This window comes from Lepisma saccharinum, chromosome 3, assembly GCF_977018435.1.
Source record: "Lepisma saccharinum chromosome 3, izLepSacc3.1, whole genome shotgun sequence".
Taxonomy (NCBI): Eukaryota; Metazoa; Arthropoda; class Insecta; order Zygentoma; family Lepismatidae; genus Lepisma; species Lepisma saccharinum.
This window is the reverse complement of record NC_139231.1, coordinates 136,402,373-136,423,288: the sequence shown is the minus strand read 5'-3', so window position 1 is coordinate 136,423,288 and position 20,916 is coordinate 136,402,373. Positions and strand designations below refer to the sequence as shown.

Sequence of the window (20,916 nt, the reverse complement as noted above, 5' to 3'; positions counted from 1 at the left end):
TTCTAACTCTCCTTCCCCCCCCCCCCCCCACCTCATTGCATATTGCAGTGTGGTGCAAATATATAATTTTTTCACTTACATCTCAGAAAAATGTGTACAGCATGTTCCGCTTAGAGTGATCGAGAAAAAATTGATAATTCAAAGTATAAATAATGGTTTATTAACACATCTTTTTACATACCTTGATGTAGAAACTCTCAGAGTTCACGAAAATGGTCAATGCAACTCGATGTGTGCACCTCAAGTTGCCCTGCAGACATCTAAATGATCCACACTTACCATTGCATCACGTGTCTGTTGTTCTACTGGGCCAGGCTTGTTCCCGCATTACACATCAGCGTGCATACACTATTGGTGTATAAACTCGGAGAGTTCATGCTGTACATGTTAAATTTTATATTATTTTAAGGAAAACATTCCCCCCCACCCCTCCCTCTAAAAATTTTTCAAATAGTTTTCCTCAAGTAGCACATTTCATGCAGGAGCTCATTACGATATATATAGAACGGACATATATATACGATATACAATGTGTATATATAGCAACTTCCTCTAAATAACATGTTACAGTGGTTGGCAATACTGTTTGTTTACATTTTGCGTAGGTCACTGGAATAAGATAATTTGATAGAATTTCTTTATCAATGCTGCATTTCGGAGAGTTATTCTGCATGGTGCTATAATACTTACGGTTTCTCCATGCGTAAGAATAGTCGCCAAAACTCAATAAAAACTCTATTGTGCTCCGCAATATTGCATAATTTATAAAGCTACATCACCCATCCATTTGCCAAGGTTGCCAGGTTCTCTATTATCCATAAAAAAATACATCGCCTCATCTCTAGACTCTTTAGAAGTTGTGAGCGAATTCAACTCCAGAGAAAACATTTTTAGGGTGAGTATATTACTTAAATTTGATAATATTTTTGCTGACATGCCTAAAGATTTTCATAGATTCACATTGAGATTTCAAATTTAAAGAATGGATTGGGGCCTCACATTCTAATCTCACCCAGGGCCCTGCCATATGTTGCTACGCCAATGTTGGCACATGATTTAAGCAAAGGAGAAACATTTCTCAATCAAAATTTAAGAGCAGTGCTTACAGAAATTCAGTAACCTTTCCCCGTGATATAGCAATCCTGTGTGGACCAAGGCTTGGCAAGGGACTTTTAATACGGTGATGCATCAAAGCCCATCGCCCCTGTTATCTGCATTATTGGTTAATAATTTTGAATTCTATACAACTAAATTAAAGAAGAAATCAGAAAAAAAATAAGCTTGAACATTTTTTGTGGGTTTATTTTCTTTGGATTGAATGTTATAAATACTCTACCTACATAGCTGTACATAAAATATTGTAGAAGGTAATAATCATTGACATTATTATGAAGGACTGTTTCATCTTAAAAAGTTCATGTATGTGAAGATTTTCTGCTTGTGGTGCATTTCAAATTAATGTTTTTGTTTCCAGGAGCGAGTGCTATGATTACCTGTTTGATGTTGCAGTTCAAATGAAGTTGCATGGTTTGGATCCCTTAGCTTCACCTGAAGATTATGAACTAAAGTACCAAAAAGACAGTCATCAGAAAAATGGAGAATAGTAATTGTGTTCCTTCATATTGGTTTTCTTTCTTTATCAATCTTAACAAATGAACAAAATATTTGTAATTTTTTGTTCAAGGAATGTAATAACAAGTTACTCCAATGTTGATTTATAACAAGTAAATGCAGTGGAACTGCATTTTATGCATTCAATCTTTATGGTCCCAACATGACAAAATGTTATAAAATTTTTCTCAATTTTACATTTTAGTGTATTTAAGTTTTATCATCTTTGTCCCCAGAAAAACGTAGAATCAAATCAAGGTATTTGCTTTTAAATGAGATGATATTGATATTTAGCCTTTAGGGGTGGTAGCCTCTCCTGACTCTCTTTGAGTTTAGAGAAAAGAGCAAATATTACAATTATCATGAAAATTAAAACATTAACAAAAACTAAAATTGATTCTCAGAACAAAACCTTGGTTACATACATATTGAACACATTTAAGGACATATTTTGCAACTGTCCCCAGTGTGGAGCAGTTTGTTGCAATATTTTGAATAAAAATAACTTTTCAAATGTTACTTAACACATTAGTATATTAACCAATTTCTACAGTCATTATAGTAACGAGTAACAAAACAAAATAACATCAAAATTGAACAGAGTAGCACAACAGAATTTTCTTCATTCTTTTCAGATTATGCTCAAAACTAAATAACAAAATATAATTGTAAAATGTCTTTGAATTAAAGAACTGTTGCAATAGCCTCCTCCTCCGGTTGAAAACCTTGACATCATACTTTGGTGTAGAAGTACGTATCTTTTTCAAACGTAACATCTTCAATATATCATCTTCACTTCTTCTTCTACTACTTCTTTGGCAGCAATCTCATTCTTTTTCACATCTTCTTTACAGCCATCTTCAGTAGATTTCTTCTTTACTGCAATCTCATTACCATTACTATTTCATAACCATCTTATATCCATTTAAAGGGTTATATTCTTCATGAGTGCACTTCTTCCCTTTGAAGCTGTATGTGCAAATGAAGTCCTTCATTATAATGGTATACCATATTACATTCAACTTACATTATATATATTCCTTCTTATCATTCTTCCAGCGAGACACTTTGTATAATTTTCTTCTTGGCGCTTTCTGTTTTTATTCGTGTCAAACACTTGTCCTTGATACATTGAAATAAGTCAGACAGTTATGAGAGGAGAAGACCAATATAAGTTATTCCATAAAAGACAATATTATGATCAACAGAACATAAATAAACAGAACAAATACAATAAATTCATGCTGTTTTACACACGATAATAAGAAACAATGAACTTTCTTGTAACAGCGATGATCAACTCACTGTTCAAATAAACTCACCTAAACTTTCAGATGAAACAGGATTATCCGTTCTAGCATCCGAGTAATTTATCGAATTACGAGAATTATTACAAACACTGTCACTATTCTGATTAGTATTACAATTAAGTGAATACTGACCACTAATATAAGATGATTGTTCATCAACATTTGCATTTCTTCTAACACCAGCACTTCCATTATTATTAGATCTGGATGGATAATCTTCACGTCTGAAGTTAGAATTATTCACGTTATTATTAGTTATTTCAGACCTTACAAACTGCCTTCTTGAGGGATTGCGTTCAAATCTTCTGTGAAATGGGCGATTATTTACATTAATTCCTGCATTTTCAGTCTGTGTTGTAGAATCATAAGAATTCCGCTCAACATTTACTTGCCTGACGAAGTATTTTGGTCTGTCGAAACTTCTCTTTTTATTAGCCCTGTCATCAGAATCTGTATTATCACCGGGCAAAGATAAACTTTTATTCTTATCACTCGAATACAAATCAATAGTCCTTAATTTCTGCGTCAGTTGCTTAAGATCTGTAATGTTATGGCAGCCCACATTCTTTGAAATTGACTCAGGTAGCTGTTTCAAAATCATTTGTATTACTTCAACTTTGTTTGGAGTTTCCACAAGGTTACAATAAGCAGAGTACGTTTTTAAAGCGTATGCTTCCAATGACAAACCTGAAGCTGGGTTGTATTTTCTAGATCGTAACAATGTCAACTGACTTTCTAATAACTCATTAGATGCAAACTGATCAAGAAATTTATGTACAAAGTCCTCATAAGAAATGAAACTCTTCTTTTCACTGTTGAACCAGTAAGCGCCTACATTATAAAAACACTTACGAATTATACATAATTTATACTTGGAAGGAACACCAATTATGTTTAACATTGTAGTTAGTTGTTCGATAAATTCTCTAGCAGACTGTTTTGAAACATCTCCTCCAAAACGTGGCAATTGACTGAGTTCACTAACTCGTGAAAATCTATTAGAGCATTTATCAGACTGATTATAAGAATTCCATGTAGAATAATTATTAAGCCACATCGGGTTATAAGTACAGTTTGTTCTAGTACAAGGACAATGATTTACATTTAAGTCATCAGGAAACTGATCATGGATTAAGGAATGACATGTACTTTGATGTTGGCAACCACATACTGAAGTTCCAAGACCTGTGAAATTTTCTTTATTATCACAAGCAACATAAGTTCTAGAAGGTATGGAATTTCTGTTAGCTGTAGAACAAATTTGCTTTGATGTGTCTGTAGCACATAAAGAACTAGGTGCATTATTTTCAATATCACAAGTATGTACGTGCTCATTATCATACAGCAAAGAGTTGTTCAACGAAGAAAGACATGAATGGTTATTTAGTGAACATGTACAATGGATTTTGTCAACAGTAGGGTTGCTATTAGTAAATTCAGTATTATCTAGAACACAATGCCGCAATGCATATGTATTTTTGCCTTGTGAAGTGGAAGCTTTACCAAATTTATTTCTACTTTTATTGTGAGCAGATTTGCCCTTGCACAATTTGGTTACATTTTCCTTTGCAGAATTCAGTTCAGCATCAGATGTATCATAGCCAGAAGAACCTGTATGAGATGTTTCGCATTTATTGTGTTCACTAAAAACAACATGCTTTAATTTAGAATTTAATCTTGTATCAGTTTGGCATGCTATGTGCCTATGTTCATTAATAAGTGCATCAACATTACTTAATTCTTTATCTGGTTGTAGAACGTCTCTAACCATACTATTACAAATAACATCGCTTTGCTCTAAGCTAATGCATTTCTCATTTAAATCCTTAAGCATAGAATCAAATTCTTGCAACTTTACCTGCGTAGTATTCATATTTGTTTGTAGTGTACTTATAGAAGTTTCATGTTGGCACAACTGGTTTGATAAGTGTTGTTTTAACTCATCATCATGATGGTCTAGTTTTGATTCCAGATCACTGACTTTCGAATTTAATAAAGTTACTTCATCATTTATACGTTCATTTAGTAACCTATTAGCTGATTGACAAGCATCAGAAACCTGCTGCAACTTATTTTCTACATGTTGGAGCCCTTCATTCAGTTTTTCAGTACTTTGCTGCAACCTAACCAATTTTGTGCCCCAAACTTCACAGTTTGTTTGTAAACTTTCGCGCAGCGTTTCAGTGTTCTGATCAAGTCTATCTTGTAACCTATTCTCCAAAGCTTCAGTGTTCTGAAGTAACTTCTCTTGCAACCTATTCTCCAGAGTTTCGGTATTCTGGAGCAACTTCTCTTGCAACCTATTCTCCAGAGCTTCAGTATTCTGAAGTAACCTATTCTCCAGCGTTTCGGTATTCTGAAGCAACTTGTCTTGCAACCTATTCTCATGTTGGGCCAAACTCAAGTGAAAAGCAGATAAAATTTGGTCAATATTGGGATTTACTGTATCCAAGTATGATTTTAAAGTGAATGGATTGAATTTTGGATTGCATGTCTTACAGTAATAGTCTTCTTTCATAGAGCTGAATATTACCCAGTGAATAACTGTAAGACCTCTACAATTTACATGTTCCCATTTCTTGCATGACGTGCATTCAATCATGCGAGTGTCAGAAAATCTGTCCTTACAACAGATTAAATCCTCCATTTGCTTACCAGAAATGTCCTCTTCGTTGCTTACTTCAACATCATCACTAAGATCCGGTTGAAGACACACGCTACTTCGAAGGACGTAAGGCACTTCTCTTTTCTTCATTATTGCATTATCAGTTCAGTTCTTATCAACTCACAATTTTCGAATCCTGGCTCTAGGTCGCCAATTTATTGCAACTGTCCCCAGTGTGGAGCAGTTTGTTGCAATATTTTGAATAAAAATAACTTTTCAAATGTTACTTAACACATTAGTATATTAACCAATTTCTACAGTCACTATAGTAACGAGTAACAAAACAAAATAACATCAAAATTGAACAGAGTAGCACAACAGAATTTTCTTCATTCTTTTCAGATTATGCTCAAAACTAAATAACAAAATATAATTGTAAAATGTCTTTGAATTAAAGAACTGTTGCAATTTTCAATAGTAGTTCCTTCATTTCTTCAGTGGACTCAAACAATTTTACATTCTACAAAATATATATGCAAATATATATATGTATGTGTTTTAATCTTGACATATTAGCAGTTCGTATACAGGAAATTGTTCATGCATTAAAAATGTATTCATGCTTTGTTGGATAATACCAATGATTGTGCTCCTTATAGTTTATGAGACATAAACTGGAGACAATTTGTCTGTCTCGGATCTTTGATTGCTGATCTGGAGTTGTCAAAGTTAGGGAAACAGATGCATATTTTGAGCAGTAGACAATGCAAATTGCGAAGGATTAAATGTAACACTACTTGTATTCATGCTTTGTTGGATAATACCAATGATTGTGCTCCTTATATTTTATGAGACATAAACTGGAGACAATTTGTCTGTCTCGGATCTTTGATTGCTGGTCTGGAGTTGTCAAAGTTAGGGAAACAGATGCATATTTTGAGCAGTAGACAATGCAAATTGCGAAGGATTAAATGTAACACTACTTGAGGCTACTACTGTATGAAATTTGGTGGGATGTTGATAATACATGGGATTACCAGCTGTGTAATTGAATGGCTGTGTTCAGTTAGGCCACATCATCGGCTGATGGCCGTGTGCACGAACGAAGATCAAATTTTAAACTCGGATCGGGAAAGGATCACTGGAAAATTCCATTGCACGAAGACGGTTCAACACTTGATCGCGATCTAGGAACATCAAAACGAGTTTATCTTCTGAACGGCCATTCAAGACCGTTTTGGTGGCCGATCCTGGTTCACGATACTGACGCTTCGACTGCAGGCAGTTGTTTTTGAATATAAACAAAGCGGAAAGTGATATCGAGGGCGTGCAAACGCTAGAGATGTTGGATGTACAATGCTGATAATTCGAGAGTTGTGTAAAGTAAACTAAAAACTGCCAAAATAATAATAATAATTTGTGGTTCTGTGGTGCAAAGTCGAATTTTTTCTAAATACTGTACTTTCTATCCCAGAACACAAAACATGTGCAAGTGCAAGGTAAATTAGAACAGAGCAATGTTACGATATTGCTACATGGTGTTGCTACACGACATGACAATATAAATATATAAGAATTAAGAAATGAAAATTTCAAATACTTACCACAATACAAACTTTAGACTAAAAGATTAAAAATCGGCAACTTACGTGTGTGAGTATGAGATTTTTCGTACTACGTTTCGGAGGTTACACTACCTCCTTCTTCAGGTTGAAACGATGTTATTCAGACACCTGACATGGTGCCTCGTCGTGAAAGTGAAGGTTAAGGATTTAGGTTAAAAAGTTGCTAGAAGGACACTTTCTAAAAAAGAATATAAATTACACATCTAAAACTGCGCAATACTATAAAACAAAAAAATATCCAAGGCTAAAGTCGGCGACCTTTTTTTTTTTTTTTTTTAAATCTACAGGTATGTTAGGATATTGAGGTTGTATGATATGTTAACTTACAAGGGAACACCTGCAACTTGTTCAGGTTGGTTGTTACCTCCTCTTTCTGCAACTCTAGCCCTCATCATTCTCAACCTCTCATGTGTACGACGTCTTGCCTCCACACCTCCTAATGGGATTCTCTGTTCCTCTGCTTCAGCAAGGGCTTCTTCTTCGAGAGTATCTCTTAGGTTTTCAACCACCCTGGGCTTGAACAATCCATCAAAGGATGCATCGATGGTCATACCAAGAGAGCGTTCCATTCCTGATAGAGCTTCATCATATCGATTCTTGTCTAGTGCCATAGCTATGGCTTTTGCATCTGCAACTGCTGCACTTTGCATGGGAGACAAAGTTGATTTAGCATAGTTGACAATGGTTGGTTGTGTGAGTTCAGCCAGTTGTCGAGCTAACTCAGATATCATAGGGATCTCCTTCATGGCAACACCCTCACATCTATTATTTGGTCCACTCAGGCGGATGTATGAAAAGTTGCTTTTTTCATTTGCAGTAAGAGATGCAAAAAATGTTCTGAGCTTTTTGACTTCTGGTTCAAAAGGAGGGTATAGCAATACCATAGGCCTCAATCTGCAAAGTTCTTCCATTATAAGAATCAGATGGGTCATATAAGCTCCACTCCACATCTTATGTACCATCTGTAGAACCTCTCTAGTTTGAGGGGTCATTCCTGTATTTGCTAAGTTTTGAGACAACCAATTGTATATCGCATTACGGGTGTTTCCACAATGCTGGAAGAAGTTGCTTATAAAGGTAACAATTGATTGAGTATATCCATTTTGAAATATGGCAACATCTAGAAAGCATGTTTCCTATGGCCCGAGCACGTCTCTCCATATAGCCTGTGAAGTTCTCATCTGAGAATTGTTTCCCTGCCGCTAGAAGAGATTCCAGAAATAACCCTTGGTAACCATGGAGATCTCGCGAAAAGGTGCGGTCAAAATCAGTTTTCGGAGTTTGTCCCTCAAATCTATCCATTTCCTCAGGGGTATTGACTTCTTCTGTTATAACCGTAAACTTGTCATTTCTAAGTGCTGTGGTGATAGTTGGAATTGTTAGTGAGGAGCCGCTGGCAACACTAATTCCTGATAATAGATAACCTACATTTCCTGAGGTTACGAAATGAGCATAGAGTAGTCTTAGTATAGTAGTTTTATCAGCATCAGGTGTGTCTGAATCATAATTTTCAATACTTACCAGACGGGCTGTCATTTGTGCAACATTGAATTTCACTGGAGTGCTTTCACTGACAGCTGGGGCTGTGTATAAGCTTACATCAGATATGAGGTTCACAATGCTTTTTACTGCAGCATTTTGTGAGGTATTTTTGGAAACTAAGTCAGAATAGGTGCTTCTATCTGGCTTGTTATTGACCAGTACTCCACCGGTGCTAGGCGATACGGTTGTCATGATGAAGGATTTCTGTTGACTTGATAAAGACTAACAAGAAATATGAATTTGTCTTTTGTAAACTTTATACTGTGATCACCACAATACAGTAATAATAATAATAAAATATCTTTATTGAGCGGGCGAGTTTCAGCGTACGCTGTTCTCTCGCGAATGCATTTCGTAAGGCATTGAAGTCCCGTAGAAAAAGGTTCCATGCTTTCTCCTTATTCTTTTGTCTTATGCCGTCAGTTCTTTTTTAAGATTATTATTTCTTTACACCCTACTACATCCTTGTACTCGTCGACAAGGTTGATCAGTACATTTCTCAAATTCAGATAAGTTTGCAGCCCGAATTACTTTCTTCTCCTACACGTTGATACTTTAACACATCACACTATTCGGTGGGGTTCTTGATTGTCATTTGTTTTAGCCAACCAATCAGGTATAGCCTTACAAATTAATCTCGGATCATTTGAACGGAATCTCTTGAACGTCGTTTTTCGTTGGTGCAATGCAAATCTTTAAACCAAGTTCATTTAGAGTGGATCAAAATTGATCCCGCTCATCTGAACTTCGAAATAATCGGCGTTGGTGCACTCGGCCATGAGACTGATTGAGAGGCACATACAAGGGTTGATCAAATGAAAAGGTACAAAACGACACTGTCGGTGTAAATGAATACTTTATTCAAATTATCCTCCATAGGCCTGAGCACATTGATCCCATTGATGAACGAGCCGAATGATTCCTTTTTCCCAGAATTCCTTTGGCCGTGATGCGACCCAGTCCTTCACAGCGTCCTTGAGTTCATCGTCCGAGGTGAAGCGCTTTCCTTTGAGATGCTTTTTCAGGGGACCAAACACATGGAAGTCACAGGGGGATAAGTCCGGACTGTAGGGCAGATGGTCTAGCTGCTCCCACTTGAACCTGGCCAGTTCTGCGTGTGTGACCCTGGAGACGTGTGGACGTGCGTTATCATGGAGCAGAACGAAAACGGGCACTCCATTTCCTCACACACAGTCTTCCCCGTAAACGTTCACCATCCAGTGATGAATATCGGCCGGTTTAACACCTTCCACTGTCAGAAAACGGATAACGCCTCGCTGCTCCTCAACAGTCGAATTTGCCAATGTTAACACCATCCTGTCCGAACATGCACTGCCGCGTCACTTGGACGGCGCTCTGTATCGGAGCCTCTGCTCTCTCCTGCGCATGCGCGTTCCCCTGCATGCTCCGATGCCGCGTGGCAACTCCAATCGCATCCCTACATATCACGCTAGGTTCTCCCATCGCGGCATCGGTATTATATAAACAATTCCGTTGTTACGATGTTTCGTACCTTTTCATTTGATGAACCCTTGTAAGTAGATTTACTAGTAACAAACTGGGGTATTAAAGTACTTGAACTGTTTGGTAATAATGAATCTGAGATATTTCAAGTGGGAACAGTCCTTTTGCATTGCTTCAGGTTGACCAGCTGTTATCATTACTAGAGTAGTTAGACTGGTGATTCATTCTAAATCTAGGTGGACTTTGGTCATAGAAGTTACGTTTATTGTTTTGTGTACCACCTGGGCTACTTTTGTAATGATAATTACTTAGGCCCACTTTAGACGAAAGCATTTTCCTTAACATTTATGCCATGACCAAAATGCTACCGTGTAAAGTGAAAAATGTATGGCATTTCAGATGCCATGGCATCTCTCAAGGATGGGATCGGTCCTATTTCCATAGCATTTTTCATAGCATAACCAATCAGAAGCGAGCTCTAGGTCACAAGTGCAGTTGTAATGGCGGTCACGTGAGATGTAAACAATGTATCACATCACATTTTTAAAAGACTACAACTAGGGGCATGCATATTTCATTTTTGACAAAAAAACGAAATTTGAAAAACACATTGTACTGTTAATTTTTCACGTTTTTGAAAGGTGTGAAATGCATTTTGTGACCATGTTTTGTCACGACATAATGCGAAATGAACTGCAGAAAGCGAAAGTAACTCTTAAACATGAAATTCAGTGTTTATTCACCGACGCGACACCTCCTGAGTTCTGAATTATCCTGAGAGTTATACAATTCCCGGAAAATTGATTAATTCTGCTGGTAACATTGGAGAAGCAAAAATGGACTCCTTTACAGAGAAATAAACTTAATATCTTATAACTACATAAATGTGCTATTAGAATTGAAATGTTAATTCTGTGGAATAAGTGTAGTTTTTAAATCAAATTTAGGATTATATTCACAATTTTAAAACCAAAATGTCTTTTTATATACCATTTTTGATCCAATTATTCACCGCTATAACACCGATATTTCATTTTATTTACCGCTTTTGAACCTGAAATTGACTCCATTTTTGTACCGAAATTTTGCTTTTATATTTACCAAAAATATGTGCCTCTAACTACAACTATTCAACGAACGGAAAGGTGTTTCCTATTAAATGGTTTTAGGTACAAAGCGATGGCGCTGCTTAAATACACACTTAACGTATACAGTACACACATGGAAGAAAATTTTAGTCGTTTCAGTTGTGAACAGCATGCACTCACTATGGATAGTATAATCGACGTGCCTTTCGTGCTGTATATATTATACATTGTAATCTCAAAAGCTAACCGAAATGTTCCATGAAATGGTTCCGTGTAAAGTAATACGTGCTATAAGATTTTGCAGAGAATTTATATAGCATTTATGTAAAAGGAAATGCTTCCGTCTAAAGTGAGCCTTAAGCTAAATTCCTGAGAATGACTCTGCTGCCTAGTAATGCCTGTACTCAAATTAACATTATTTCTTAGGGTTAGTAGGTTCCACAACTTGCAAAAAATCTGTTTTCTTAATGTTGGCCTGCTTAACATTAAGTGATTTCTTGGTTCTGCCATCTGTTCTTTTAAAATTTCTGTTGATCTTTTCATTTACCTTTTGATCCTCAGATAGATGTATATTCTATATATATCTATATATCCCTAAATTTACCAAATCTATTCTGCCCAGAATATTAATCAGAGATCAGTCTTCAGTCATCCATATCTTGTATATCATGACACGACGCATACTATGGCACCTGAATAGGTATTTGTCATAGAATTAACTGTATCATATCTGATTCACAAGAATCTCATTCTAAATTACAATGTAATGAATATAGTTTGATAGCAAACGTTCCTAGATTCTCATCTACAGAAGGATCATATTTCTTTGATCTGAGAGCAGCCAATTGCACTTGAACAACCCGAGTAGAAGCATAATGGTTCAATAATGTATTTATAAAATCTTGAAATGAAACAAATTGTCTTTTATGTAAATTGCAACAAAACAAAGCATCACCATGGAAGCATTTACAGTAGAACTTCAATTTTACATTTTTCGGGGGACCAAGGTGAAACAATTTAAAATGGGGGAAAATGTAAAATTGAGGAAAATTTTATATTTTGTTCTATTGGGATCATGAGAATTGAATGTACACTGCTGGACAAAAAAAACCGGACACTTGCATTTTTTGTGATAACGCATAAATTCTGATTCGAAGGCTAACTAAATGTTGCAGAAATTATTGGAAATAAGAAAACCTGAATATATTTAACAGAAAGCAAATTAAAATTTATTGTTAATAAGTTAAATTAGAACATAAACGAAAGTTACAGAAATCTACCAAAAAAAATTAGGAAAAAAAATTTCAGCAATATTTTTTTTTAATATTGTTAACTGGTACTGGTGGGGTATATAAGGTGTCTAATAGTGGGTGTTACCCCCCCCCCCCCCCCCGCCATCAATTACAGCTTGTAACGGCCGTGGCATACTTCGAATAAGGTTGGCAATCACTTCTTGGTCCAATTACTCCCATTCTTCTTGAATAGCATGTCTTAGCTCTTCAATTGTTTTTGAAACTATTGCGTGGTTTTTGATATGTCGTTTCAGTTGATCCCAGACGTGCTCTATCAGATTTAGGTCCGGACTTTGTGGTAAAGGTAAAAAAAGAAGGTAAATTGCTCCCCTGTGCATAGCACCATGCCATGAAGGCGTATAGGGGGTGTGGGGGTAACGCCCCACACTTTCTTGATCCGGTCGTGAGTGGGGGTGATGTGATCAGTTGCTTTTACCCTCCAGGGTTTCCCGCAGGTACCCATGTCATTCGATGCTGGGTGGGCACCGGAGCTGCTTCCAACGTTAGAAAAGTTCCCGGATTTGAACCGGCCGGGGACCGGACTTTGTGGTGGCCATTCTAATCGCGTAATCGCAACTTCATACAAGTACTCCGTGACAATATTCGCAATGTGTGGACGTGCATTATCATGCATAAAAACAAACCCCGGGTCTATGAATGGTGCATATGGTACTACATGATCTGCCACACATTCTGTAATATACCTGCGAGCTGCCATTGCCCCATTCTCTACAAGAACCAACTCTGTACGTCCTTGTAAAGAGATACCTCCCTGGACCATGACACTACAGCCTCCAAAGGGTGTTACGAAACAACATTGTGCATAATGCTCATTAGGATTTCTATACACATATTCATACCCATCTGATGAACGTAGGTTGAATTTTGACTCATTGGAGAATAAAACCTTTTCCCACTGCTCCACATTCCATTGTAAGTGTTTTCTAGCAAATTCCAGTCTTCGCTTCCGGTGACGTGCTAACAACCTGGGACCTGTAGCCAGCCTCCGAGATGATAAACCACTTTCATTCAGTCTTCTACGAACTGTTCGTGAATAAACCACAGATCTATGAACATTTGTCAAATGTGCCACAATATTTGAAGTCGTACGACGGTCTCTTAAGACTATGATACGCTTTAAACGATCTTCCCGTGCTGTTGTGCATAGTTTCCGAACAGAACAATGCCAGAACCTGGTTTTCTACCATAGGAACCAGTTGCATCATACCGTCTGAGAGCTTCATGGATAGTACTTCGTGCTATATTTAGCACCCTAGCAATATAGTGCACACTACGACCATCATCACGAAGAGCTACAGCTTTTATTACCTGTTTACGTCTCATTTTCAAGCTAGCAAACTTACAATACACTTGCAAGAAAAATACCAGCAATGACAATGTCAATAATATCTGTTACTATGGTTACTATGAACCAAAATTCATGCCTCTCTAGACATTAAACAAAATAACATCAACAGGAATTGAAAATCAATAAATTTAAAAAAAATTACATGAAATTAATTTTGAGCCTACTAGGTGTTCCAAATAAGTAAATACGAGTAAATAAATAGATAAATAATAAACGGAAAAACTATGGAAAATGTTCAATAATGAATCTTCAATTGTTCAATACTTAACTGAGAGTGTAATTCATAAGTAATTGCAATTCAGATGTCAAATATTAAGGTGTCCGGGTTTTTTTGTCCAGCAGTATATAATGCGGAAAAATGTAAAATCGTGTTTCCACTGTATATGTATAGTTGAACCTGAGTCAAGGTGAAAAGAAAATAATATGTATAACTGAGAATTACTTATAAATCAGATTTATATACCATGTCATATCATTATTAAATTCTGCAATTGTATCTAATTTGAGGAACAAGATATATGTAATACAGGTTATTTTTGTCATAAAGAGGTAAATTAATTAATCCAAATGTTTGATTCTTAATTTTTATGTGGATTAGCATCTATTTCCCATATAAATTTTACTTCCTGGTCAAGCGTGTAACTTTTCCTTGTTTAGTTCTCCATTGCGGACCAGCAGCTACTGTAAACGTTCACTGAAAGAACAGCTGTTCAGCTATCGGCATGATTTTTAACGTGTGGACTTTCATATCGTGATTACTAGAGGCATGCATATTTAGTTTTAGACGAAAACACGAAATGTGAAGTAACACATTGTAATGTTAATTTTTCATGTTTCTGGAAGGTGTGAGGTTCATTTTCCTACCTTGTTTTGTCACGAAATAAACTGCAAAATGAGAAATAGACTCTTAAACACAAAATGTATAGTGTATTTACCGATATGACACTTTCTGAAGCCAGAATTATCCTGTGAGTTATGCAATTTACGGAAAATTGATTATTCCTGCTGTAAATATTTGAGAAGCAAAAATGGATCCCTTTATACAGGAATAAACTTATTATTCTGGCAACGACATAAATGTGTTATTAAAAGGGATATGTTTATTTTGTGTAGTACGTAAGTACCGTTTTTAAATCAAATTTGGGATTTTATTCACATTTTTAAAACCAAAATGTCATTTATATACTGCTTTTCACCGCTATAACAGCAAAATTTTATTTTATTTTTAGCTTTTGAACCCAAAATTGACTCTGTGTACCAAAATTTTGCTTTTTTATTCACCAAAAATATGTGCCTCTAGTGATTACATACAGAAGATAATGTGTCTCATGTTCTGAACAATGGGTAAATCTTTCTTCCCTGATTTCATGCCACCTCTCCTTGCCTTCTCTCTGTGATACTCCACCATGTCTACCTATCCTGTTTCATATTTGGAACTCGTCTTGTGTTTTTGTAATGACAAGAAATGTATACTACTGTGACATTGTAACTTGCTTTCGTACAAATCAACTGTATTTTATGAAAATTAGTACGTATGACACCAAATTATGTATAAATAAGGTTTAATTAACACTTTTTTAGGTTGTATTTGCTGGAACCTACAGTAATTTACGTATAAAACAGAATTACGCTGAACTGAGATACATAAAAAAGAAGTCTCGTCTGTACTCCTCAATCGAAATTTATCAGAAACTCTCATGAAGTTAAAAGTGGATTATAATTGTCAAATAAAATCCTGTGCACTTTGCTTCTCCAAATTTAGGTAACTGATTTATCTCATTTAACTTCAATATTCATCCAGGAAAATTAATTTCACCATTGAATTAATTTTCACCAACTTTCTAAAGATGTTGATTCAAATGTGCTACATGACTAGAGCAATAAAAATATAAATAAGAAAACAGTACTCGTGGTATATCATGCTTATGTAGAATCAATAATACTTGTATGACGATACTCTCCAAAGATTATTTTTTTAAAATGGAGAAAAAAAATCATTAAGAATTACTGAATATGTGCCTAACTTTACATCCTGTAAATCATTATTTGCTAGACTAGGAATTTCGACATTCTTTCTGCATATCCATTAGAGAAACATTAATGTAATCCACTTAAACCAATTAAAATTTATGAGAAACTATGAAATCCCAACTGTTTTCATCTGGAGAGAGAGAGAAAAAAAACACCAATGAATAGTATCATAAGTGTCTTGTCATGTACAACAAATTACTAGTACAACATTACAAATCAATTAATGTCATGGTTTTCACGAAACAAAAAACTGTTACTGAACATTATTTTTATTCTGTAGTCAAATATTTGGATACAAATCTGTAAGAGGATCCACTCATTTAGTTTAAATCTACATGTAGATATATATATGTATGAGTGTGTGTATGTGTGTGTGTGTGTGTGTGTGTGTGTAAATACAAATCCAGGCAACTCAAGAAGTCGTTATGTAAAAATAGGATTGTAATATCTGCTACCACATATAATTCTTTTGCATGAATATATTACATGTTAGTATTTGTACATTTTTTATTATTAGAAAATTATACTGTATCACTTACAAACATGAAATTATGGATTACTGTAATCCATAAAGGTGAATAAATCAATTCATCAGTCTCTTGAGATTGTTATATTAGTGATATCTATTATGGTACTTTGGGATGTAAATAGAAAATTTAGCGAAGTTTATAAATTAATCATAAGTGAAAAGTATGAATTTCAAAGAAATAATACTTGTAAGGGTCTCTTGTTTATATTTTTAGCATAAAATGATATGAAACCTGACATATTTTTTATTTCTTGTATTAGAATGTACCCCACAATTTTTATTGAGTCTTGGGATGACTTTTTGAGTGCAAACTATGTATTTGAGGCCAGTGTGTTAATAGTGACTTTACTGAGTTCCCTTAGGTTCATAGAAAAGATGTCAATGGTCGTATTCTTGATTAGCAATTTATTGTAACTCGTGCACATTTTCCATAACTGAGATTTCTTTACAATTTCCAATCTATCTTTCTTGAGTCTAGTTTTCGTCGACGGGATTCAAAAATAAATCTGGCAGATTAGATGCTCAGACTCTACTTCATGATTTGACAACTTCCATAGGAATACTATTTCCTGTAACATTCTTCTATGGCACAGACTTTCATAGATTAGGTTGTCATAGTGTTCAAATGTGGGGTAAACTTCTTATTTTAAAAATCTAAGAAGTTGGATTGGACTTTTTCAATTGCTTCGCTGTACTTGGCTGTGTCTGTGTTTCATATAACAGATGCAAATTCAAGTTTTGATCTTACATATGAATAATACAAAACTTTTTAGTGTCTCAATACTCTGGAAATCCCTCCCCAGTCTAAGAATAAACCCAAGGTTGTTGAATTATATGTTCTGTGTGTTTATTAAAAGTAAGATTTGAACCAAAAATAACTCCTAAATCCTTTACAAAAATTTCTTGCAAGAGTATGGTTGTATATGTGGTAATGAAATTCAACAGTTTTTTCTTTTGAGTATAGTATATTACATAGTACCATCTAAATTTGTAATATAATTTTGAAACCAAATCCTCAAGTTCAGCCCACCCAATGTTTCTCAAAAGTTGGCGCTACTGCTAGGCTCTGGACTCGCCTTGTCTACCAAGAGGCCCCAGTTTTGGCACCCAATAGCTCCTACTGCCAACAAGCTTTCCTTCAAGTCTTCATTCAAAGCATACTTTACTGACATTTAATTGTTGAATAATTTTTACAATAAATTTCTCATATTGTTGGAATATCTACTAATATTACTTAGATACCATTTAGTTTGTATCAAAATATTACAGGTTGCTAGGCAACTTTCCATTATATTGTTAATGTTGCCAAAACTTCAACAAAAAATGCAAAATGGCCATGATTACTCCTGTCCTGAACTGTCTGATTTTGAGTTTTTGTTTTAAGTCCACTTTATGCACAGAAAGGCTAATCGGGACTGGACCTACAGTTTAAAGTGGGATACGAACCACTATGTGCCTCCACAGGGTATTGAACCCAGGATCCCTTGATTTTACAAGGTGACAACGATATTAATCAAGGGTTGTCCCCTGCACTTGTCACCCAATATCACCCCCACCTCAACAAAATCAGACACACACTATGTTCCCTCCTTCCCATCCTGCACAGTGATCCTGACATCAGAAATATCTTCCCCGACAAGCCCAGAGTGGTTTTCAAATGCCCTCTAAATCTCCAAAACCATCTGGTCCACCACAATCCACCTACTCACAATCAACTTGCACCCACCCACAAATGCAAGGTGCAAAACCTGCCCCATATTTGTCACTTCCTGCACCCTCCAGATCCATACTGCCACTGGCAAATTCATCCTCTATCCCAAAGGAACCTGCTACAGCTCAAACCTAATTTATATCCTCACCTGCAACATCTGTGGGAGCTTCTACCTGGGGAAACATCCACAGCCCTGAACCTCCGCATCAACAACCACCGCTCCTCTACCCAAAACCTGGACTTTGCTGTTGCCATTCACACCAATCACCACAATATTCCTTTCAGTGACTGCTTCCAGGTAGCGATCGTCCACTCCTTGCCTCAATCCACCAACACCTCCGTACGTAGAAGATGGGAGAGGGCCTACATATCGGCCATGAGTGCAACCACACCCGCAGGCCTGAACAAGGCCACCCAGTAATGTCCCCCCACAACCACCCCTCACCTTCAGTAACACCCTTCACCTTGCCCTACACCTTTCACCCCTCACAGTTTTCGACAGCCCAGCAAGGGAACAACATGATTTTTTCTTGTGGAAAACTGTCTACTTTTTCTTTCTGGACCTGGCAACCTGCAGGCCACATTATCACACTGTTGATGTCGTGAACAAGATGAACCTTCTTTCTACTCCCGATGATGTGACAAATTGTCACGAAAATTTGAAGTTTTTCCACGTCTGATGAGTGTTTCGTCTCTCCTCTTTCACATTTTATAAGTAATATTTATTAGTACATAGAACAGTTGAAGAAGTAGTGCTAAAGAAAGTAAGAAAAAATCCTATGTCTCTGAACTTGCAGACACAAAATATTCTATCATCATTGACACTGTCTTCGAAATACTGATTTCATTCATATAATGCCAAGGATGCAAATGCTTCACAGTATTTCACCTAGATTAATACATTTTGGTTATATTTTTGTATGTAATACAAGAAGACACTTCAACAATATCTAGATTACTATTCGAAAGGCATTAAAATCAAAATGTATGATAAAATGTATTTGTCTTAGCAGCTGACCTTCACATTTGTTGTAAGAAAGGATTGGAAAAGGAATATTTACAAAGCAATATTGAGGTGGATAGTACAGTATTGCCTACATTTGGTGAGTAATTCTTTAACAGATTAGGTCAAGAATGTGGAGACAAGTCTGATATTACACGTAAAAACCCTTAAGTAATTATTATGCACTAATTATATTCGTTGTCACACATGGAGAGGCTACCAAAATATTTCATTTGTACTGAAAAAAAAATGGCTAATTTCCTTTTCATAAGTAGATATTTGTGCACTTTTTTCAGAGAAATTGATAGAATAGAAGTACATGTAACATTACTAGACAATTTTCATGTTAGGTTAACTCCACACTTCGAATATTATCTGATCATGTTTTTAGAACATAACTCTATGAATAAGAGCGTGCACAGTTTACCCACATTTAAGTTTTGACTTAATTCTTTGACATTGCTCGAATGCCTTGTATATAATATTTTCGTATCAAAGTACATATTAGAGATACTATGTGTTAACATAATATTTTGAAGAACAAGTCAATCGCATTAACGACCAATCATTGATGTGCTAAGGGAAAAAGGCAAAAGTGCTATGTCGCTGTATGTAGAGAAGCATTTTATATCGTGACAGTTTCCAAAATAGTGATTGCCACTTTATGCAAAGAATCCGAAATGTTTGCAGTGTACAAGTACTGCAGTGTTGGTTTTGCCTGGCTTCTATTCTGGTCCATGGCCCGTGAGGTAATGGATTAACCCTCTTGTAGGCTGTATGTGAGACATGTTGTCTTTCTCGGATGTTCGTGATGATGATAAATAAAGTAACCTTGGACAAAAGAGTGTCCCAAAATCAACTTTGAGTGCTGGATTTAGATGTTAGACATAGGACAAAGTTTGTTAGATAAAGCAAATTATAAAATTAAATATTTGTTGTCATTTTGTGAGCAAGGGTACCCCTGGATACATGAGAATTGAGTCTAGACTCCCCATCCTCCCTGGTGTGACTCCATCACTACCACTTATGAGCCTTACTTAGCTTTTCTGAACAAAGTCATTCCATGTCTTGTCGTACGCAAGTCCTTTCCAATTTCTTTCGTTTATAATAGCTGTGTCAGGTCTTCTTGCACGTTGTCTATAGCTTTGAACTTCAGTTTTGTTCCTAATGGTATACAATACATTATTTTCTTTGGTAGTCGCAGCCATTTTATAATTTGGCCTTTAATATGGGATCGATTGATTGTTTTTCCAATTTTACAGAATGAGGTAAAAGTCAGGTTCCATAGGAAAACAAATACATCAATACAATACACATCATCTGCTTGAATGCATGCTTCAATTCGACGCTCACAGTTGCGTAAAACGTCTGCTAGTGTAATTAGTAAGTGCTCCCCTGTGTTTTGCATGCCATGAAGGCGTATAGGGGGTGTAGGATTAGGGCCCCACACTTTCTTGATCTCTGCCGAGCTGGGGGTGATGTGATCAGTTTCCTCCAGGTACACACTTTATACAATGCTGTGTTGGCGCTGGAGCCACTTGGAAAAGTCCTGGTTCTCCCCCGCCGGGAATCGAACCTGGGTCTCTCGCATGGTAGATGACCTAACGACTGAGCTACCGCGGCTACTCTGCTAGTGTGATGGGGATGATTTGGAAGATGACGCCTGTGATCCTTTCTTTGAGGTAGTTTAGTCTTGTACACGATGGATTTCTGTATCCCCACAAGTAAAAATTGAA

The 20,916-nt window shown here is 36.1% G+C and overlaps 1 protein-coding gene across 1 annotated transcript in view; it reads left to right on the top strand.

Annotated features, from left to right (window-relative positions):
- Positions 1–16,702, top strand: part of LOC145985435 (putative methylthioribulose-1-phosphate dehydratase) — a 29,008-nt gene extending 12,306 nt beyond the window's left edge. Inside the window, exon 6 of the mRNA XM_083119477.1 lies at positions 1,475–16,702. Coding sequence (XP_082975603.1) covers positions 1,475–1,604 — 130 coding nt within the window. The 3' untranslated portion in view covers positions 1,605–16,702. The remainder of the gene's footprint in view (positions 1–1,474) is intronic.
- Positions 16,703–20,916: the final 4,214 nt, after the last annotated feature.